The 17,749-nt window shown below is 40.0% G+C and overlaps 1 protein-coding gene across 1 annotated transcript in view; it reads left to right on the top strand.

Moving 5' to 3' along the window:
- snx7 (sorting nexin 7) overlaps positions 1 to 17,749 on the top strand; it is a 77,026-nt gene that overhangs the window by 18,436 nt on the left and 40,841 nt on the right. Inside the window, exon 8 of the mRNA XM_062379326.1 lies at positions 11,352 to 11,504. Coding sequence (XP_062235310.1) covers positions 11,352 to 11,504 — 153 coding nt within the window. The remainder of the gene's footprint in view (positions 1 to 11,351; positions 11,505 to 17,749) is intronic.

Raw genomic sequence — 17,749 nt, forward strand, 5'->3', positions numbered from 1 at the left:
GGTGGGGAGGCTTCCTGGGAGGATTATCTAAATATCCAGGCTTGTCGACTGGAAGTCAGTCCTCAGCTCAGTGGGAATACGAGCTGTCAATATTATTTTACACTGTAAGCCCAGCAGCTAATCGTGGAGTAATGAAAAATCCCATATCCCTTTTTAGAAGATGACGCACTTCAAAATGTCAGGAGACAAAGAAAGAAGACAGAAAGTTTGCCAAGCAAAGGACAGAGCTATTTTTAAACACTCTACTAGAGGTGTTTGTCTATGAATTTGTGAGTTTGTATTTTATTTACAATCATATTTCAGGGACATATGGAAATTGAGACACACACACACATGCACATGCACACATACACACACACACACACACATACACACACAGAACAACAGAAGATGTGTATACAAAGCAATGATTCTAGGATTTTTATGTTTTGATATTAGTTTAAAGGTTCCACTACAATGCAAAAAGTTAGCACTAAAGGTTAAGTTAAGGATGTGAGCTAAATTAGATGTAAATTCATCATTAACATCTGTATTAAAATGTGTTTTTGGTGATTGGATTGCAGTTTGATAGACATTCACCACATGACAGTAAAGGTGTAAATGCATCAAAGTCACATTGATGGTGGAAATAATAATTACAGGCAAGAGTTTTTAAACCAGCGAGGTAGCAGGTATTAATTATGTACACTATTAATTCTGAAAAAAAAAGTGTACAAGTGCACAAAAGCCGACGCCACCTGAACGCAATGTTCTTTTTATAAATCACAGTCCACCTGGAAACATTTGTATGTGGATCTGGCTCAAATCCCGCACATTAAATGCACACATTCAACCATAAATGGTCATATATAAATATAAGTGGAAATATAAGTTTGATTGTGAATGGTTTTTCTTGTGTATTGTGAGTGATCTCCAGTGCACTCTGTGCGCCTAATGGCACAGTCGCGTTCACTGCAGCGATTTTACACTCAAGCGTACTTCATGATACCTACACGTTGTTAGAAGACTTTAAAAACTATTAATGACACGGCTGTTTAATGGTATCTGAATGTAATTTTTTTTTATATATTTTTCAATTGAAGGTTCATATGGAACAGTTATGTTGTGCGAGAACAATATCAATACTGACCACCACATTGTGAAACTATTTTTTGAATCTTTATTACAAATTGGTAAGATCTTTCTTCATAGTAGATTTTGCATTGTTTCAAGCTGACCCAAAGACACACCAAAATATTTTCACACATTTTTCTACTCCGATTGGGTTAAAACACAGTCATTTGGTCTTCACAAATACAAATTATTACATACTTCACGGATCTCATTTACATATAGAGCGGGTGAAGTGAGATATGATCACAAGGTCTCACAGGAGATAGACTCAGTCATTCAAGGTGTGAACAGCTAAACTTTTAGCTCACTACTTGAGGTTTGATCTCTCAGGATATATTTTTGTACCAGGTCTCGACGGGTCTGCAGCGTGAGCACAGGAGAAACATATGAACACCAGGTGTAAATAATATCTGGTAAAATACCAAATTTAAATACTAGCAGATCATGTAAACATCTGCATTAATGTTCAATCTAAAAGAACATTTACAGTCAGATCAATCCAATTTTGTCGTCTCTCTCCACTGGACAGACAGGCAGGTTAAATAAAAAGGTTAAATAAAAGACTGGAGGAGAGGAAATGGGGATTCAACGCTTCCATCACTGATCTATCAATAATAATATATTATATTTCTTTAATTTGAGTTGGGACAGGGTTTTTGTGACAAGATGTTACAGTTCTTTAAAAGTTCAGCAGAATTATCCTGGGCAGAAAGAGCTGACTGTTAATAATTTAGCCTTCCTAATCGTGCTGCTGCAGATGCTTTCTTTGCCACTGCATCTAGCTGTGAACCAGTCTTTGTCTCTAGTGTAGATGTTGATGCAGTGTTGTGTATGGTGCAGGTGTGTGTCCCCTCACCCAGCTGATATTGAAATCCTTCTGTGAAATTTGTATTAAGGAGGATTGAGATATTCTCCCAGAGACTTGTATTCTATTCATACTTTAATTAATTGTGTGTATGTGTCTCTGTGTGTGTGTGTGTGTGGGGGGGGGGTAATATAGTCCCTTAGCTTCTAATGCATATCAGTCATCTTGTGCCTTGAACACATCAGTGCTAATGAGGTGGGTGGGGTTGGTGGAAAAGATGCCTTTGGTACTGTTTCCAAGAGTACTCCTATACCATTTTTATTGACAGGTCGTTGGGTCGGATAATACTTTTAAACCTTCACTCCTTTCCATGTCAGCAGATAACATGCAACTACAGCTGATGTTCAATGCCATTTATGAGGTAGAAATAAAAGTTTCACATCACAGAAATTTCAATGACATTGATGATACCTGTACCCTGACTGATGTGGCCACTTATAATAGTTGATGTTCCCCTCACAAGAGTTGAGAAAATAGAGAGAATGATCAGCTTCAATGCGAGGAAATGGTTAGGAATCTTAAGATGTCTAAGCAACATCTGCCTGTATAGACACGGTATCCTCAACCTGCCTAGAGAATCTCAAGTCTTGTAGAGGAGTTTAAATGCACCAAGACAAGACTGGAGATAACCCTCTCCGATTACGCTGACACATCCATATCGTTTGTTGGACCATCACTGACAACAGGACAGAAATGGTCACCAAATGAGGCAACTAAACAGGCTAAAGCTACACTCCAGAATGCTGACCTTGTGGGCCTCGTTCTGCAGGGAAGAGGAGGTACGGGCATAGGTCAGAGTAGACCCCTGTGGAAAAAGGCAACTCCTACCGAGCGACGGAAATTGGTTGTCTTGGAAATTCATGGGGTCAGGATGAGGCAGCAAGATGTGCAAAGGCTGTTATTCAAGCCAGACAGGGGCAGTGGATGAAATGGAAGAGCACAGAGAAAAGGAAGATCAGCTGGAACTGTGAGGAATAGAAGCAAGCAGGATAAGATTCCTGCTTAGGGCAACCAATGACGTTCTTCCCTCACCCAAAAACCTACAGCATTGTCTGCACCAAAATCCATCCTTCCCACTATGCTCAACTCTAGCTACCCTCAGGCACATTCTTACCTGTTGTAGGTATGTATACGTTGAGACACAACCAGGTACTCAAATGCCTTGCAGCAACAACTAAAACAAAGAGAACTGCAACCAATGCATAGCCATCCAAAACGTCAGAAGCAGTTCAAAGGAAAACATTTGTTCGTGAGGGGGAACATGGGCAGAGAAGGCTGTGGCAGTAGACCTTGCCACGGTGTCCTCATCACAACAACCAAAGACGAACCATTCGCTTTTTAACATATTTATTAAATCAGACACATTTAACAAACTTAAATAAACTTCAACTTGAAGCAGACTAGCTTTGCAGCTCTGTCTCTCGTTCAGTCCGGGCATCTCTTGAGTGTCTGAGTCTCTCCTGAGGCAGCTCAGACGCCAATCAGCAAACAGCTCTCGTCTGTGCTGAGTGATCCTCTGTGGTGCAGGTGAGGGGGCTGGGAGAGCACCTCCACAAAGGCTTTCTCCACTGACCAGTTTCAGGTTGCTCAAAGATCTAGGGCAGACATGGGCAAAGTATGGCCCGCGGGCCGTATACGGCCCGTTGGGCTTTTTAATCCGGCCCTCCGAACTTTTCTAAATATTATTATAATTATAATATATATAATATATATATATATATATATATATTTTTTTTTTAATATGGTTTTTATGTTCATTGTATGCACCAACATCCAGAGCAAATTCCAGGTAGGTGTAAACCTACTTGGCAATAAATACATTCAGATTCTGATTCTGAAATTACATTTTACCTTTCTCCTGTAATGCCCCCATTTCCCCATTAGATGTCGCACTTTGACAGGGAGTGTGGTGAAAAGGCCTCTTAAGGGCACATGATCACCCTTCACTTTTTCGGTTTGCCCTGTGAGTCCTTGTCCTAAAATGAGCGGATCAAGGAAACGAAAAGTGGACAAACTTTTCTACAAAATACTTTTTCACTGAAGTCCAATCGAAGGCTGTATGCCTGATATGCCGAGAAACTGTCGCAGTTTTTAAGGAATACAACATCAGCCGTCACTTTGCTACGAAGCATGCCGACTACGCTAGCAAGCAGTCCACGCAAGAGTGGGCGGCTACGGCTCAGAGGTTGGTGGCTACATTACAGACTCAGCAAAAAATAAATTACCGACAAACTGCAATTCAAGAGTCAAATACCAAGGCAAGTTTTTTGGTGGCATTAAAAATAGCAAAGGCTAGCAAGCCTTTCTCTGAAGGTGAGTTTGTAAAAGAATGCATGGTACAGGCAGCAGACATCCTGTGTCCGTAGATCAAAAGCAAATTTGAAAGAATCAGTTTATCACGCAGGACTGTGACTCGCCATGTGGAACTGATTGATGAAAATATAGCCAGCCAATTAAAAAAAAAGTCTGATTCCTTTGAGTTATATTCACTAGCACTGGATGGAAGTACGGACGTAAAAGACACAGCTCAGCTCCTCATTTTTATCCGAGGCATTGACAACAGTTTTGCGATAACAGAGGAGTTTTTGACCATTGAGTCCATGAAAGGAACAACGCGGGGAGAGGACTTGTATAACCAGGTGTCTGATGTCATCGAAAGAATGAAGCTACGTTGGAGTAAACTTGTCAATGTCACAACGGATGGATCACTAAATTTAACTGGAAAAAATGTTGGGCTGCTGAAAAGAATCCAGGATAAAGTGAAAGAGGAAAACCCTGATCAGGTTCTTATATTCCTTCACTGCATCATCCATCAGGAATCCCTGTGTAAGTCTGTTTTGCAGTTAAATCATGTCGTGAATCCAGTCGTAAAACTTGTGAACTTTATAGGAGAAAGAGGACTTCAGCACTGTCAGTTTATTATGTTCCTGGAGGAAACTAAGGTGGATCGTCAGGACTTGCCTTACCACTCTTGTGTCCGCTGGTTAAGTTTGGGGAAAGTGTTACAACGAGTATGGGAGCTGAAAGAGGACATCATCGCATTTTTGGAGTTGATGGGGAAATCAGACGAATTCCCTGAGCTAAGCGACAAGAACTGGCTTAGTGACTTTGCGTTTGCTGTGGACATATTTTCACACATGTATGAGCTGAATGTAAAACTGCAGGGGAAAGATCAGTTGGTTCACGACATGTACAAACATGTGAAAGCCTTCAAATCCAAGCTCACTTTGTTCTCCAGACAAATTGCAAACAAATCTTTAGCATATTTCCCCACACTTGCCATGCAGGAAGAGGCACCGCGAAACGCGCCAAAATACAGCAAATCACTTGAGGACCTACACAGAGAATTCTGCCGTAGGTTCTCTGATTTCGGAAAAAATTTAACAGTCACTTCAGCTGGTGTCCTGTCCCATGTCACAAGACCCTGAAACAGCACCACAGGAGCTGCAGTTGGAACTGATAGATCTTCAAACTTGTCCTAAAGGACAAGTTCAACTCTGTTAAACTGAATGACTTTTATGCTTCACATAACAGAGCCAAACATGTGTTCAAACCTCCGGAAGAACTGAACAGACTATGCTGACTTTGTTTGGCTTGACTTATGTGTGTGAACAGACATTCAGCGTCATGAACGCCAACAAAGCCTGTTACAGATCAAAGTTAACAGATCAGCACCTAAGATCTATCCTGAGAATTGCCACAGCCAAAATAACTCCAGACTTGGATGCACTGGCAAAAATAGGAGATCAATAACACTGTTCCCACTGAAAATGAAAGTGATGATGTGTTGCTAGGTGAGGTTGGATCCAAATCTCCTAGATAATGTGGATCATAAATAAGTTCAAGTGAGGTTATTGGTTTGGTAGCAGACCTCAGATGTTTTCATGATGTTTGATCAGTCAAGTTACGACATATTTTTGTAATGTTCATGTTCGTGACATTTGTTAAATTGCCTTGCAAATAAATGTTCTGCTACCTGTTAAAGGCCAAATTCTTTCATGTAATGATTTTTCCATGTCATTTATATTAGTTCACACAAACACTCAATCCATCTGTTCCTGGCCCGGCCCTTCTGTCAAATTTTAGAACCCATTGTGGCCCGCGAGTCAAAATGTTTGCCCACCCCTGATCTAGGGGATCCATGGACAAGCCCTGCACCAGAACATAAAAGACCCTACACCCTACAGGTGAACACGCAAAGTGAAGGGGTAGGGTTGGGAGCTACAGCCAAGGGCTGAAATGGGATTAGGCCTTTAACTAACTTAAAGAGATGACATGGTACTTTAGTGTTGTGCAGATTCTATTCCAAATGCCACTCAAAATGTACTATCAATTAAACTTTTTCGAAAACACCTTAAAAGTTGTCTTTAACTCCTTAAATGTTTTTTCAAACTGATGTGCCCTATTTTTCTTCTCTGCATTGGGATGTTATGTATGGGTTGGCAGCCAGTTCCAACCTCAAACCTGTAGCTGCATTATATCAGTGCATTAATATTCATCATTTGAAATATTTATGGGACACACCATTGCCCCCTTCCCCAATATACTGGCCTTCCAGCTCAATCAATGAGTAGGGATCAGGATTTATTCTTATTTTTTATAAAGCTATTTTATAATGTGTCACAGCTCTTCTTGAAATAATGGAAGCAATTTTAGCCATTAGACCTGGCACATCCTGCAGGTGCCAAACATTCATACAGAGTTGGGGAGACCTGCCTTCTGTTACTGTGCTTCTTTAAAACGACCTCTGAGACAATTACAGCTTTAGTTGCTAATTTAATTAACTGCAATTGTGATTACATTTAATTCCATGACTTAATTATTTTTGGTGGATTAATTAATTTATTCATCTCATTGTAAATTCCTACATGGCTAACGTTGTTATTTTTTACCCAGTTTAACTTGAATTAGCCACATGTTCCTCTTTTTTTTTTTGCATTACTTGTGTCTGTATTTATTTTGTGTCTGTGGCTCAGGAGGTAGAGAGGGTCATCCACTAACTAGAAGCTTGGTGGTTCATTCTCCTGCTCCTCCAATTTGCATTCCGAGGTGTCTCGCTAATGAACACATATAGTCCTCTAGCCGGCCTAACATGTTATTGCTGATATAAGGAGTGTCCTCATAGAAAATAGTGAGACACAGTAGTGGGAATTCGATCAAAAAAGTTTGTGAAGTCTGTTCAGTCATAACTGGATGGCACATACCATGACTGAGCAGTCTGAAACACAAAATATTCAAGTTGTGTATGAGCGGTAAAGCAGAACTGTACTGACCTGTATAATGAGAATGTGAAATTCAAACAGCACAGTATAAAATCGCTCTCTTCTTCAAAGTTTATTTGGCCTTTTATTGGAGAGGAAATACTAAGCTTATATACTCCTGATCAAAATCTTAAGACCAGTTAAAAAATTGCATGAATTTGCATTCTGCACTGTTGGATCTTAGGAAGGTTCTAAGTAGAGCTTCAAAATGCAAAAAAAAAAAGAAATGGGAACAAGACACCAAAAGTTGTGAGCAGGCAATTTATTGAAAACAACAATTTAACTCAAATAGGCTGTTCATCAGCTGATCAAAAGTTTAAGACCACAGCCTTTAAAAGCCAAAATCTGTGCAAAAATTTGGATTCCATGTCATTTCCTGTCAAGTAATCACACTGTGAAGATCTCTTGATGGCAAAGGCAAAATAGCTCACCGTCTTTGAACGTGGTAGGATTGTTTAACTGCATAAACAAGGCCTCTCACAACGTGCCATCGCTGCTGAGGTTGGACGCTGTAAGACAGTCATTTTGCATTTCTTAAAAGATCCTCAGGGTTATGGAACAAAAAAATCAAGTGATAGACCAAAAAAATCTCACCGGCGCTGAGCCGGAGGATCCGAATGGCTGTCCATCAAGACACGGGACGATCCTCGTCCCAAATTAAGGCCATTACTGGTGCTGACTGCAGCCCAATAACCATCAGACGGCATCTGCGAAGGAAGGGCTTCAAAAACAAGAAACGTCTTCAAAGGCCACGTCTCCTTCAACGCCACAAAATTGCCAGTTTAGACTTTGCAAGGGAGCACCACACATGGGACATTCAAACGTGGAAGAAAGTTTTATTCTCTGACGAGAAAAAATTTAACCTTGATGGTCCTGATGGCTTCCAACGTTATTGGCATGACAAGAAGATGCCACCTGAGATGTTTTCTACGCGGCAAAGTGGAGGGGGCGCCATCATGATCTGGGGTGCTTTTTCCTTCAATGGAACAATGGAGCTCCAGGTTGTGCAGGGGCGTCAAACAGCAGCTGGCTATGTGGAGATGTTGCAGCGGGCATCCCTCATGACTGAGGGCCCTCGTCTGTGTGGTAATGATTGGGTTTTTCAGCAGGACAACGCTCCAATTCACAATGCCCGTCTGACCAAGACTTTTTTCCAGGAGAATAACATCACTCTTTTGGACCATCCTGCGTGTTCCCCTGATCTTAATCCAATTGAGAACATTTGGGGATGGATGGCAAGGGAAGTTTACAAAAATGGACTTCAGTTCCAGACAGTGGATGCAACGTGAAGCCATCTTCACCACTTGGCGCAAAATTCGCACCAGCCTTTTGAAAACACTTGCATCAAGCATGCCAAAATTACTTTTTGAAGTGATCAACAGTAATGGTGGAGCTACTCATTAATGAGTCATTTTTTGACACTTTCATTTCTGTTTTAGGAGGTTTTTGGTTTTTGAGCTGTGGTCTTAAACTTTTGATCAGCTGATGAACAGCCTACTTCAGTTAAATTGTTGTTTTCAATAAATTGCCTGCTCACAACTTTTGGGCTCTTGTTCCCATTTCTTCTTTTTGCATTTTGAAACTCTACTTAGAACCTTCCTAAGATTCAACAGTGCAAAATCCAAATTCATGCAATTTTTTAACTGGTCTTAAGATTTTGATCAGGAGTGTATGTGAGTCAATCTTTCCAGAGACAGAATGAATGTGTCAATGACCCATTACAGCCAGGAGGAGGCAATGTTGCTCTATTTTAGCAGCTCCCTGTTTCATCAAACCATATTCCATGCTTGTGTTATATTAATATTATCTGAAATCCAAGTAGGCTGACAAAATAAAAAAAAACACAGATTTAAAAATGTAAATTTATAGATTTTTGATGGAAATGGAGAATCATGATGAATTGTTGTGTGAGTTAATGTTGTTAACCCTAGAACACCAACGTACAATTAGTAACACCATCATTAACGTCGGGTAAATTTTACCTGATACAATGTACCCGATAAAAAATATTTCTCATCAAAATATATTAATGTACAACAATACATGGCAATTTCAAGTACTCCTCTTTTATTTTTCCCAATACAACATCTAATAAAATGAAACAAAGGTATCATGGGGGGACCCTATAAAAAAGCTCTAAAATTTGTGAAAAATGAGGGGGTCGTAGAAGAAAAATCCCCCCCCCCCCAAAAAAAAAATAGCGCTGGGAACTTGTTCTTCGGGCCAGCCGTTCCTGGGACATGTCCGGTGAAGGCACAGTCTCCCTGCATCATTTATATCATATTAAAAAAAATGTACCTTCTAACACTAACGTCAGGTGAAAATTTCATGAACACGTGCCTATTGAAAAAAACAGGGATGGGAGCAGGGAATCCACCCTACTTTCTATGACGTCATTGAGCAGACTAAAGCTACCCAAGGACCCACTCTACTCAGACAGCAACACAATGAAAATACCATGACAATCGCTTGGGTTAAAAACACCCGACGTTAGTGTTCTAGGGTTAATGAAACAAGATTGTCAATTTACATGATTACATCAATTTAGTCTTGTAGAGAAATATTACAAAAACACAAGTGTGATACTTGTGTGTCAGTAAATGGACTAAGCACCGGTCTGTTAACTCTGAAAATAATATTTATTTGTAATGTTTTCTGTCATATTAATGCAATGATTTACTGTGCGCTTAAGGATGAAGCCTCTTTCAGATTATACAGTCGCTGAACCCTCACACTTTGGTGTTGACCTACACTATTGGTGATGTTGCAATTGGCCCATATGTTCCTGCTAAATAACTTGTACAGAGGAAAAATAATGGAACACACACACAGATGCACTGTGGTTTATGGCCATATAGCTGTTTTTTGGATCAATATCACTGCAGTAACAAGGACGCTGCTGAGAAGCCCCCAGCTTGTCTGTCATAATCTGTCTTTGGGGACACATTTCAGAAGAAAGACCAGTTAACTGGGTACAGCTTGTCCACTTGGCACAAAAGCTGTGTCCCCAATTGGGACAATCTAATTTTTTATGTGTATGAATACTTTAGAGAGAGTGTGTATGGGGATGGAATCAAAACCACTCTAATGTAGTAAAAAACTAAAAAGTTAACTTTTTTATAATTTAATTAGTAGATTAATGACGTTAAATGGTGATTAGTAATGCATATAATTATATTACTTAAATGAAGTAAATGAGTGAGCACTTTGGCTCCTCCTGTTCTTTGTGATCTGGTGAAACCACTGTGGGTCTCTGGTTCAGTATCTTTTCATCATCATTTTTATATTCAGGTTAAAACTTGTTTTTCAAAGCAGTATCCATTGCTTTGTATAGCCACTCTGGGGAAACCGAACAAAATAAATTATATAACACTTGGCCACGTTCAAAGGCAACTAGTTATTAAAGGGTGAAACACTCTTTTTAGCTGAGAGGAACTGCAGAGTTAGTGACAATTTTCTGTGAGTACAAACTGTGAACTGGGATTGGTCATGTCGTCATGGATGATAAGTTTTATTCCATTGATATTTTTTGATTAGCAATTTACTTTTCCATTTGTGGTTTTGTTGAATTTGTATTAACTAGTGCAGTGCTTGATCTAAACATGCCTGTTTGGTAAGGCTCGATTTCTTGGCCTGTGTTAATGCACTGGAGCTACTTCAGAATTATTCCTGGTCATAAGTGAGTTCTACACTATATCGTCAAGCTGTTAGGGGATCGAACTGCCGACCTTCTGGTTGGAGGGCGACCACTCTACCCCTAAGCCACAGCCGCCGACTGACAAAAGTATTACACAAATTGACAGGCAAAACTATATTTGGGAAATGACACACAGTGATACTTAAGAACAATCCAAGCACACAACAGTCAGTGTCTTTCTGGACAGTAGAAAAATCACTGATTTGTTTTGAGCTTATTCCATAAAACCTTATATGCATACATTAGTCTTTTAAATGTGATGCAAAACAAATCATTAAAAAAAATCCAGTTTGCCATAATGAGCATTATTATCCTTTCACCTCTTTATCTTCATCTTTTTTGATTCCTATTTGGCTGATCCTGTGATGATTGTTCTCTGAACCTTCAGTCATTGCTCTGTGTTTTTGACTGGCAGCTGCAGGAGGAGGTGGATGGTCTTTCAGACCGGATGGAGATGGCTAATGATGCCTTGAAGGGAGACTGGTCCCACTGGAAGAACAGCATGAGAACTGACCTCAGATCAGCCTTTATTTCCACCGCAGAGAAGAACGTGGACTATTATGAGAAGGTGAGATGGGTTCTTTGATCATCAAAAGGTTTAGAATTAAGTGCATATGGAGATAATTACTAATTAAAGAGGACCATCTTTAATCTAGGCAACAGTTTATGTACATACATAGAAGGTGAGGGCATACAAACTCAGCAAGGAGACTCTGATCCAGCTGAGTGGATAAATCAGGAGGTCCTCACAGTTCATTAGACATGAGGAATGATGAAGGAAATAACATTGACTACATTTAAAGGTAAATAGTAACATTTACAAGGCTATAGTATAATTGTCTGAAGATGGCAGACCAAAATTTCTGACATGTCAACAATTTCACTCCCCCATGTATATTTCACCACAAATGACAAAGCTATTTGGTCAGTGCAAGAGCAGGCTATGCAAAGTTTGTGGTTAAAAAGTTTGAAAGTAGAGTATACTCAGAAGTACACAGAAGATTACATGTACTATTACAGTTCAACCATGAGTTCCCTCAGCTGCCTGATAAAAATCACCATTTAACTTAAAAATTTGAGCTGAGAAGATTTTATTTTATCAGAAAACCTTTTCAAGAACAGCAAGAATATGAAGATCCAACCAGTTTAAGATCCTTATTCGTCACAATCAATGCAGAACAATGTAGATCCATACATTAATTACAATCAACCCTGCTGGTTCCAGGTTAGTCGCTTTCTTGTTCACTCTTTTACTATGAGAACACTTTACTCATTGAGCATTGAGCATTGAATATACATTTTTCCAAAAAATTGTTTTGCAACAGCAGAGCATTGGATTCTGGGATAGTTGACAAAAATCTATATACATTATATAGTCAGTTTTGGGCACCTGTGTGCAACTAATAGACCATGAAATGAGCTTCTTCAAATGTTAATGCCATTGGCAGTTCCTACATGCTTCCTGCCATAAAGGTCTCATATCTTTTAAGTAGCAACTGCTTTAAAGTCTTTCAGCTCCAACTAATTTGTTTATTCATATCCTGTGATGTTTACACTCGTTTAGGTTTGTCACAGGGTCTAATCAAACTTATTGTATCTTTTTCACAGAGCAATGAATCTCCTTGTAAATTTGTTCGGCCTCTCATAATTGAGAAAATCGGCGCACAATTCTTGTATGATAAAGCTATTTGGAGGGAGAGGATGTAACCTGAAAGAAGAGCATTGAGATATCAATAGAGGATGGAGGAGAGTAAAACAGAGAGAGAGAATATGCAAGTTGCCATGTAGAAGAGACAATCCAGATTAAGGACCAGGCAGCTCAGCAGAGACGGCAGGGGTCTTAATATTGAGAAACGAACAATGGAGTGAGCTAGAACAAAAAAGCATTACAGGAGAAGGAGAACAAGACAATTGTTGTTATGGCAACAGTTGTTTAGTCTATTTAAGCCGTTGTTAGTCATGATGTCTAAGAAAGCAGTGCGCACAGAAATATGCTTCCACTTTTGATATTATAGTATTTAATAGTATTTTGGTCATTGAGACTGGAGCTCAGTCAGCAGAGGGTGGCAGGATTTGAAGGTTCTATTAACGGCTGTTCTTTTAAATTGCTCCTATAAATGACATATTGTAAAGATCTTGGTTGATATGGATAATGGTTGGTAGCTAGGGGATTACACATTTGAAGATTAACTTATAAATACTTAACGAAAAACTAGTGTGCTTAACTTCGTGCCATAGATTGGGTTTTGTTTGTTCTTCCTTCAACATGACAATGTATTCATGCACAAAGCAGGCTGCATTGAGGAATGGCTTCTCACTTTGCTGTGGGAAAACTTTGCCTTGAAGGTGAGCGTCCGAAGAGTGGAGCCTGCTGTAGCTTCAGACTAATGCTGGAATGCCCGGCATATATTTAGTTTGAGTAACTTTGTACTTTAGACTATTTTTTTGTCTTATAAAAGTTAGATGTTTTAAAGCTGCAGAAAACATTAATGTTCAAGAAAGGGTAACTAAACAGGGTGTTGCTAAATATCTGATTTTTTCCTGCTTTTGTTATTTCTGAAGAAGATGTTATTTGATGTGACAATTGTGTTAGTGTGTGTGTGCGTGCATGCATGCATGCATGCATGTGTGTCTGTGATTGTCCTTGTCATATTTGGTCTTTCTCTCCAGTTTCTCTGTCTGAAGGGGAAGGCCAACTCTGCTGGCCTCTCCCTGCAGCAAGAATGACAAAAACACCCATCACCCAGCACAGTCCCCCGCAGCAACCAAGTGCAATACATCAAATGAGTACTGATGTGTGTGTACTTGAATTCATATCTTTGTGAAGACCATTTTGAGTAAAGCCCTTACGGAGTGAGGACATATTGGGAAATTGAGGACATTTGGCCACTTTTCTCAGGGGCTGTTAGAAGTTTAAGATTTGGTTTTAGGGTTAAGTTTATAATTAGATTCAAGTTAGGGTTTATTTAGGGTTATGCATTCAGTTGTGATGGTTAATGCACGAGGGAATGCATTATGCCAATGACTGTCCTCACTAAGATGGAAGTGTAGGACTGTGTGTGTGGGAATGTGGAAAGTGTATAGAAGCCGCCAAAGGGCACACTGCCACTGAATATGAAGGCATTTTTAACATAGTCAGTAAAACTATTTGTTAAAAAGGGAGCCTTAAACCGGGATTTTGCCAGAACAATACATACAGCCACGGATATAATAATAATAATGGGAAATGAGACTGCCTGCTTTGTACTTGAATTATACCACATATTAATTCCTATGTTTGAATTTAAAACAAATTAAGCCTCAAAGTTTCTTCTCCTCCACATCACTTTTTAAAAGTTTTTGATTAAAAGGCAGGAAGGCCAATTTTACGCAACTCCGGCTGGGTGATATCTCTTCAAATCAGTATCCCAATTATTTAAGACTTAAGGCAAACATTATACATGAAGATACTTCTTTCTTAATGAAAAAAATATTTATGTGCATTTGTCCCAGTGTGTTAGCTCAGTAGTCGTTTAAAATGCAATGCTTTTTTTTCTTCTTTTTATTAACACATTGAATCTTCGCGGGGTGATGAATGTGTTTATTTGCATATAGTGGGGGATTCTATCACAACGTGGTCAGTCTACTGCGGTCAGCTGTGTATGACTCCCAGGTTAGAGCCCGTCACAGCCCGGCAGGACTGACGCTGCACGGTGCGAACAGGATGCACATTTCTCCTTTCTCTGGTATTAATGCCTTTCTTCGTCATCTATCTGTGATATGAAAACATCAAATTTCCAAACTGACAGAGAAAGTATGTGTCCTGCTCATATAGTTTCGTTATAAAATCCAGCACAGCGTCACTCTTGCTGCTGCTGACAGCACAGGTGAAACATTTGACACATACACAGGATGCTACAGGAGTTAAATGTTGCGCTTAACTGAAAAAAGTACCAACTTCACTGTAATAATGGACATTTAGTGACAAAATTCTGAGTAGGATTCAGCCCTGCAGTGTTTATTTGCATGTAGAGCGGGAAAGAGAAATCAAATCATAATTGGTCACTTGGATCACCCAAAATGCTTGTTATTCAGGGGTAAACCGGGCCAAAGACCTGTGATCTGTATCGGTCCTGGCAAATACTACTTCAAACGTTAGACGATCGACCACAAAAATCCTGAGCACCCTTAATTTATTTTCTTATTAATTGATGGTATCGGATCGTGAATCTGGATCGATCTGGTCCATTTAACCCTGTTGTCCTGGCTGTCCTGGCTCCCAGGTGAGAGGAGGTGGACTAGTGGCAGAAAAAAATTCGACTATGGGCAGAAAATTGGGAAGACATCAGACTGGATGGTCTTTGATTTGACTCCATGGAGTAACAACAAAAAACGTACCTGGACGGAGTAACAACAAAAAAACGAACCTGGATGGACAACAATTGGATCCGTCCAAAATATCCAATAGGATTCTCCCTACCCAACTGTCTAGTGCCCCTGAGCAAGGCACCTTACTCCCCCAACATCTGCTCCCCGGGCGCCGTACATGGTTGCCCACTACTTTAATGTGTTTAAATACGTGTTTCATAAACTCGAGAGGCGAATCAAACTTCAATAATGGTCAGATCCTAATTACTTTGGACTAATTAGTGTGTGTGTTAATTAGGTACATGTAAAGTGAGCACAGGGAGGACATGCGGCAGGGTAATACAGCATGGAACGTAGCAGAACCCAGATTTGAATGTATGAATTGGGGAAAGTATTAACGGAATTAAGCGATATGAGCAAAATTACGTCGGTTAGAGAATGTTAATGTCTGTTTTCGATACATTTTTGGTTAATTGCCCTGCGCTAGCAAACATAGCTGCTCTTTAAGCTCTGCTTTTGAGACATGTATGAGTAAAATATAACAATAAGCTGTATTTAAAGGTCGTTAAAAGGAAAATGGAAATCAAAATCCTCAACTGCTCATTTATCTGAACAGTGGTTGTTTGAATTAACTGTAAGCTAATCCGTTGACTGTCCTGAGAAGGCTTAACATAAGTGTTAGGCAGTACAATAACTGGGTGAGGCAGGTCTGTCAAGCTTTGGATTTGTCCACAAATTGAAGCTGGATGCATGGGGATGAGGAAGGCAGGATCCTCACAGTATACCAAGACTTTAAGCACTGTGACACTTGTGCTGGTTGTGGCAGACCTGGGTATTTGTTGATGTCTTCATTGCAGAATGAGGTGCAGCTCACACACGCACGCACGCACGCACGTCAAAAACTGCAAGGCAGAGATGGAGGGGTTGAAAGTTATGATGGTGCTAGCAAACAGCTGACCATATTCTATATAATAATATAAGGTATTTGTGTCTTAATACTTCTTAATCCCTTATTAGGGCCCGAGCACCGAATGGTGAGAGGCCCTATTGAATCTGTAAGGATTTTTATTATTAGGGCCCGAGCACCGAATGGTGAGAGGCCCTATTGAATCTGTAAGGATTTTTATTATTAGGGCCCGAGCACCGAATGGTGAGAGGCCCTATTGAATCTGTAAGGATTTTTATTATTATTAGGGCCCGAGCACCGAATGGTGAGAGGCCCTATTGAATCTGTAAGGATTTTTATTATTAGGGCCCGAGCACCGAATGGTGAGAGGCCCTATTGAATCTGTAAGGATTTTTATTAGGGCCCGAGCACCGAATGGTGAGAGGCCCTATTGAATCTGTAAGGATTTTTATTATTATTATTATTATTTCCCTTTGGGGGGCTTTTTCAGGGTCTAGACATGCTCAAAAAGTTATGAAACTTTGCAGGAAATTCAAGGTCTGCGGATATTTTAGTATTCTGGAGTAATTGGAATTGGGCGTGGCAAAATGGCTCTACAGCGCCCCCTGGAACCAGCCCCTAGGTTTCCACATAACGGATTTTCATCAAAATCTGGATATAGGTGTATCGTGACCAGTCATGAAAAAAAGTCTCATGGAGCATTATGAAAAACGCAACAGGAAGTCCGCCATTTTGCTTTTAGTGGCCATTTTGGCAATATCCCACATTTTTACTTTTACGTACTTGTCCCAGGGCTTTCATCAGATCAACTTCAAATTCAGATGAGTGTCATCACAACAAGATGGAGATAAAAAATGATTGAGGGATTTTTTTTTTATCACACCGTGTGACCGTGGCATGGCGTTAAAAATTTGTTACACGCCATCAAAACACGGGCATCTATATCTCGGACATACATGTTCCAATCAAGTCCAAACTAGACATGTAAGACAATAGTCCCTGCCTGATGACATCTATGCATAAATTATGACTTAAAACCGCAGCGCCCCCTGGTGGCAACAGGAAATGTCTTGTTTTTTGCTTGTCTTACACTTGGATGAATTTCTCCTCATCCACTGACCTCAACCATGTCAAACTGTATCAAATGGGTCCCAAGACATTGACAATGAAGACATAAGATTACCGTGACTTTTCGTCAAACGCCATATGAATGGCGTGGCATTAAAGTTCATCAACTCGCCGTGAAACACGAAATTGCTGTAACTTCAGTGTTCATGATTCTATCTCTCTCAAACTACATGTGTGTAACAACAGCCCCCCCCTGAAGATATTCATATGGTTTTAAGAAATGGGCGTGGCAAAAAAACTGACCAGCGCCCCCTATAGGGCAACCCCGGCACTACGATGGCCGACATTTATACAAATCTATCGGGACATGTGTCGTTTCATAATAAACAAAAAAATATCTTGGATAGGTATGCTTGACCAAACAGGGAGGCCGCCATTTTGGATTAAGTGGCCATTTTTTTTCCATATTCCACATTTTTACTTGATGCACT

This window comes from Platichthys flesus, chromosome 21, assembly GCF_949316205.1.
Source record: "Platichthys flesus chromosome 21, fPlaFle2.1, whole genome shotgun sequence".
Classification (NCBI taxonomy): domain Eukaryota; kingdom Metazoa; phylum Chordata; class Actinopteri; order Pleuronectiformes; family Pleuronectidae; genus Platichthys; species Platichthys flesus.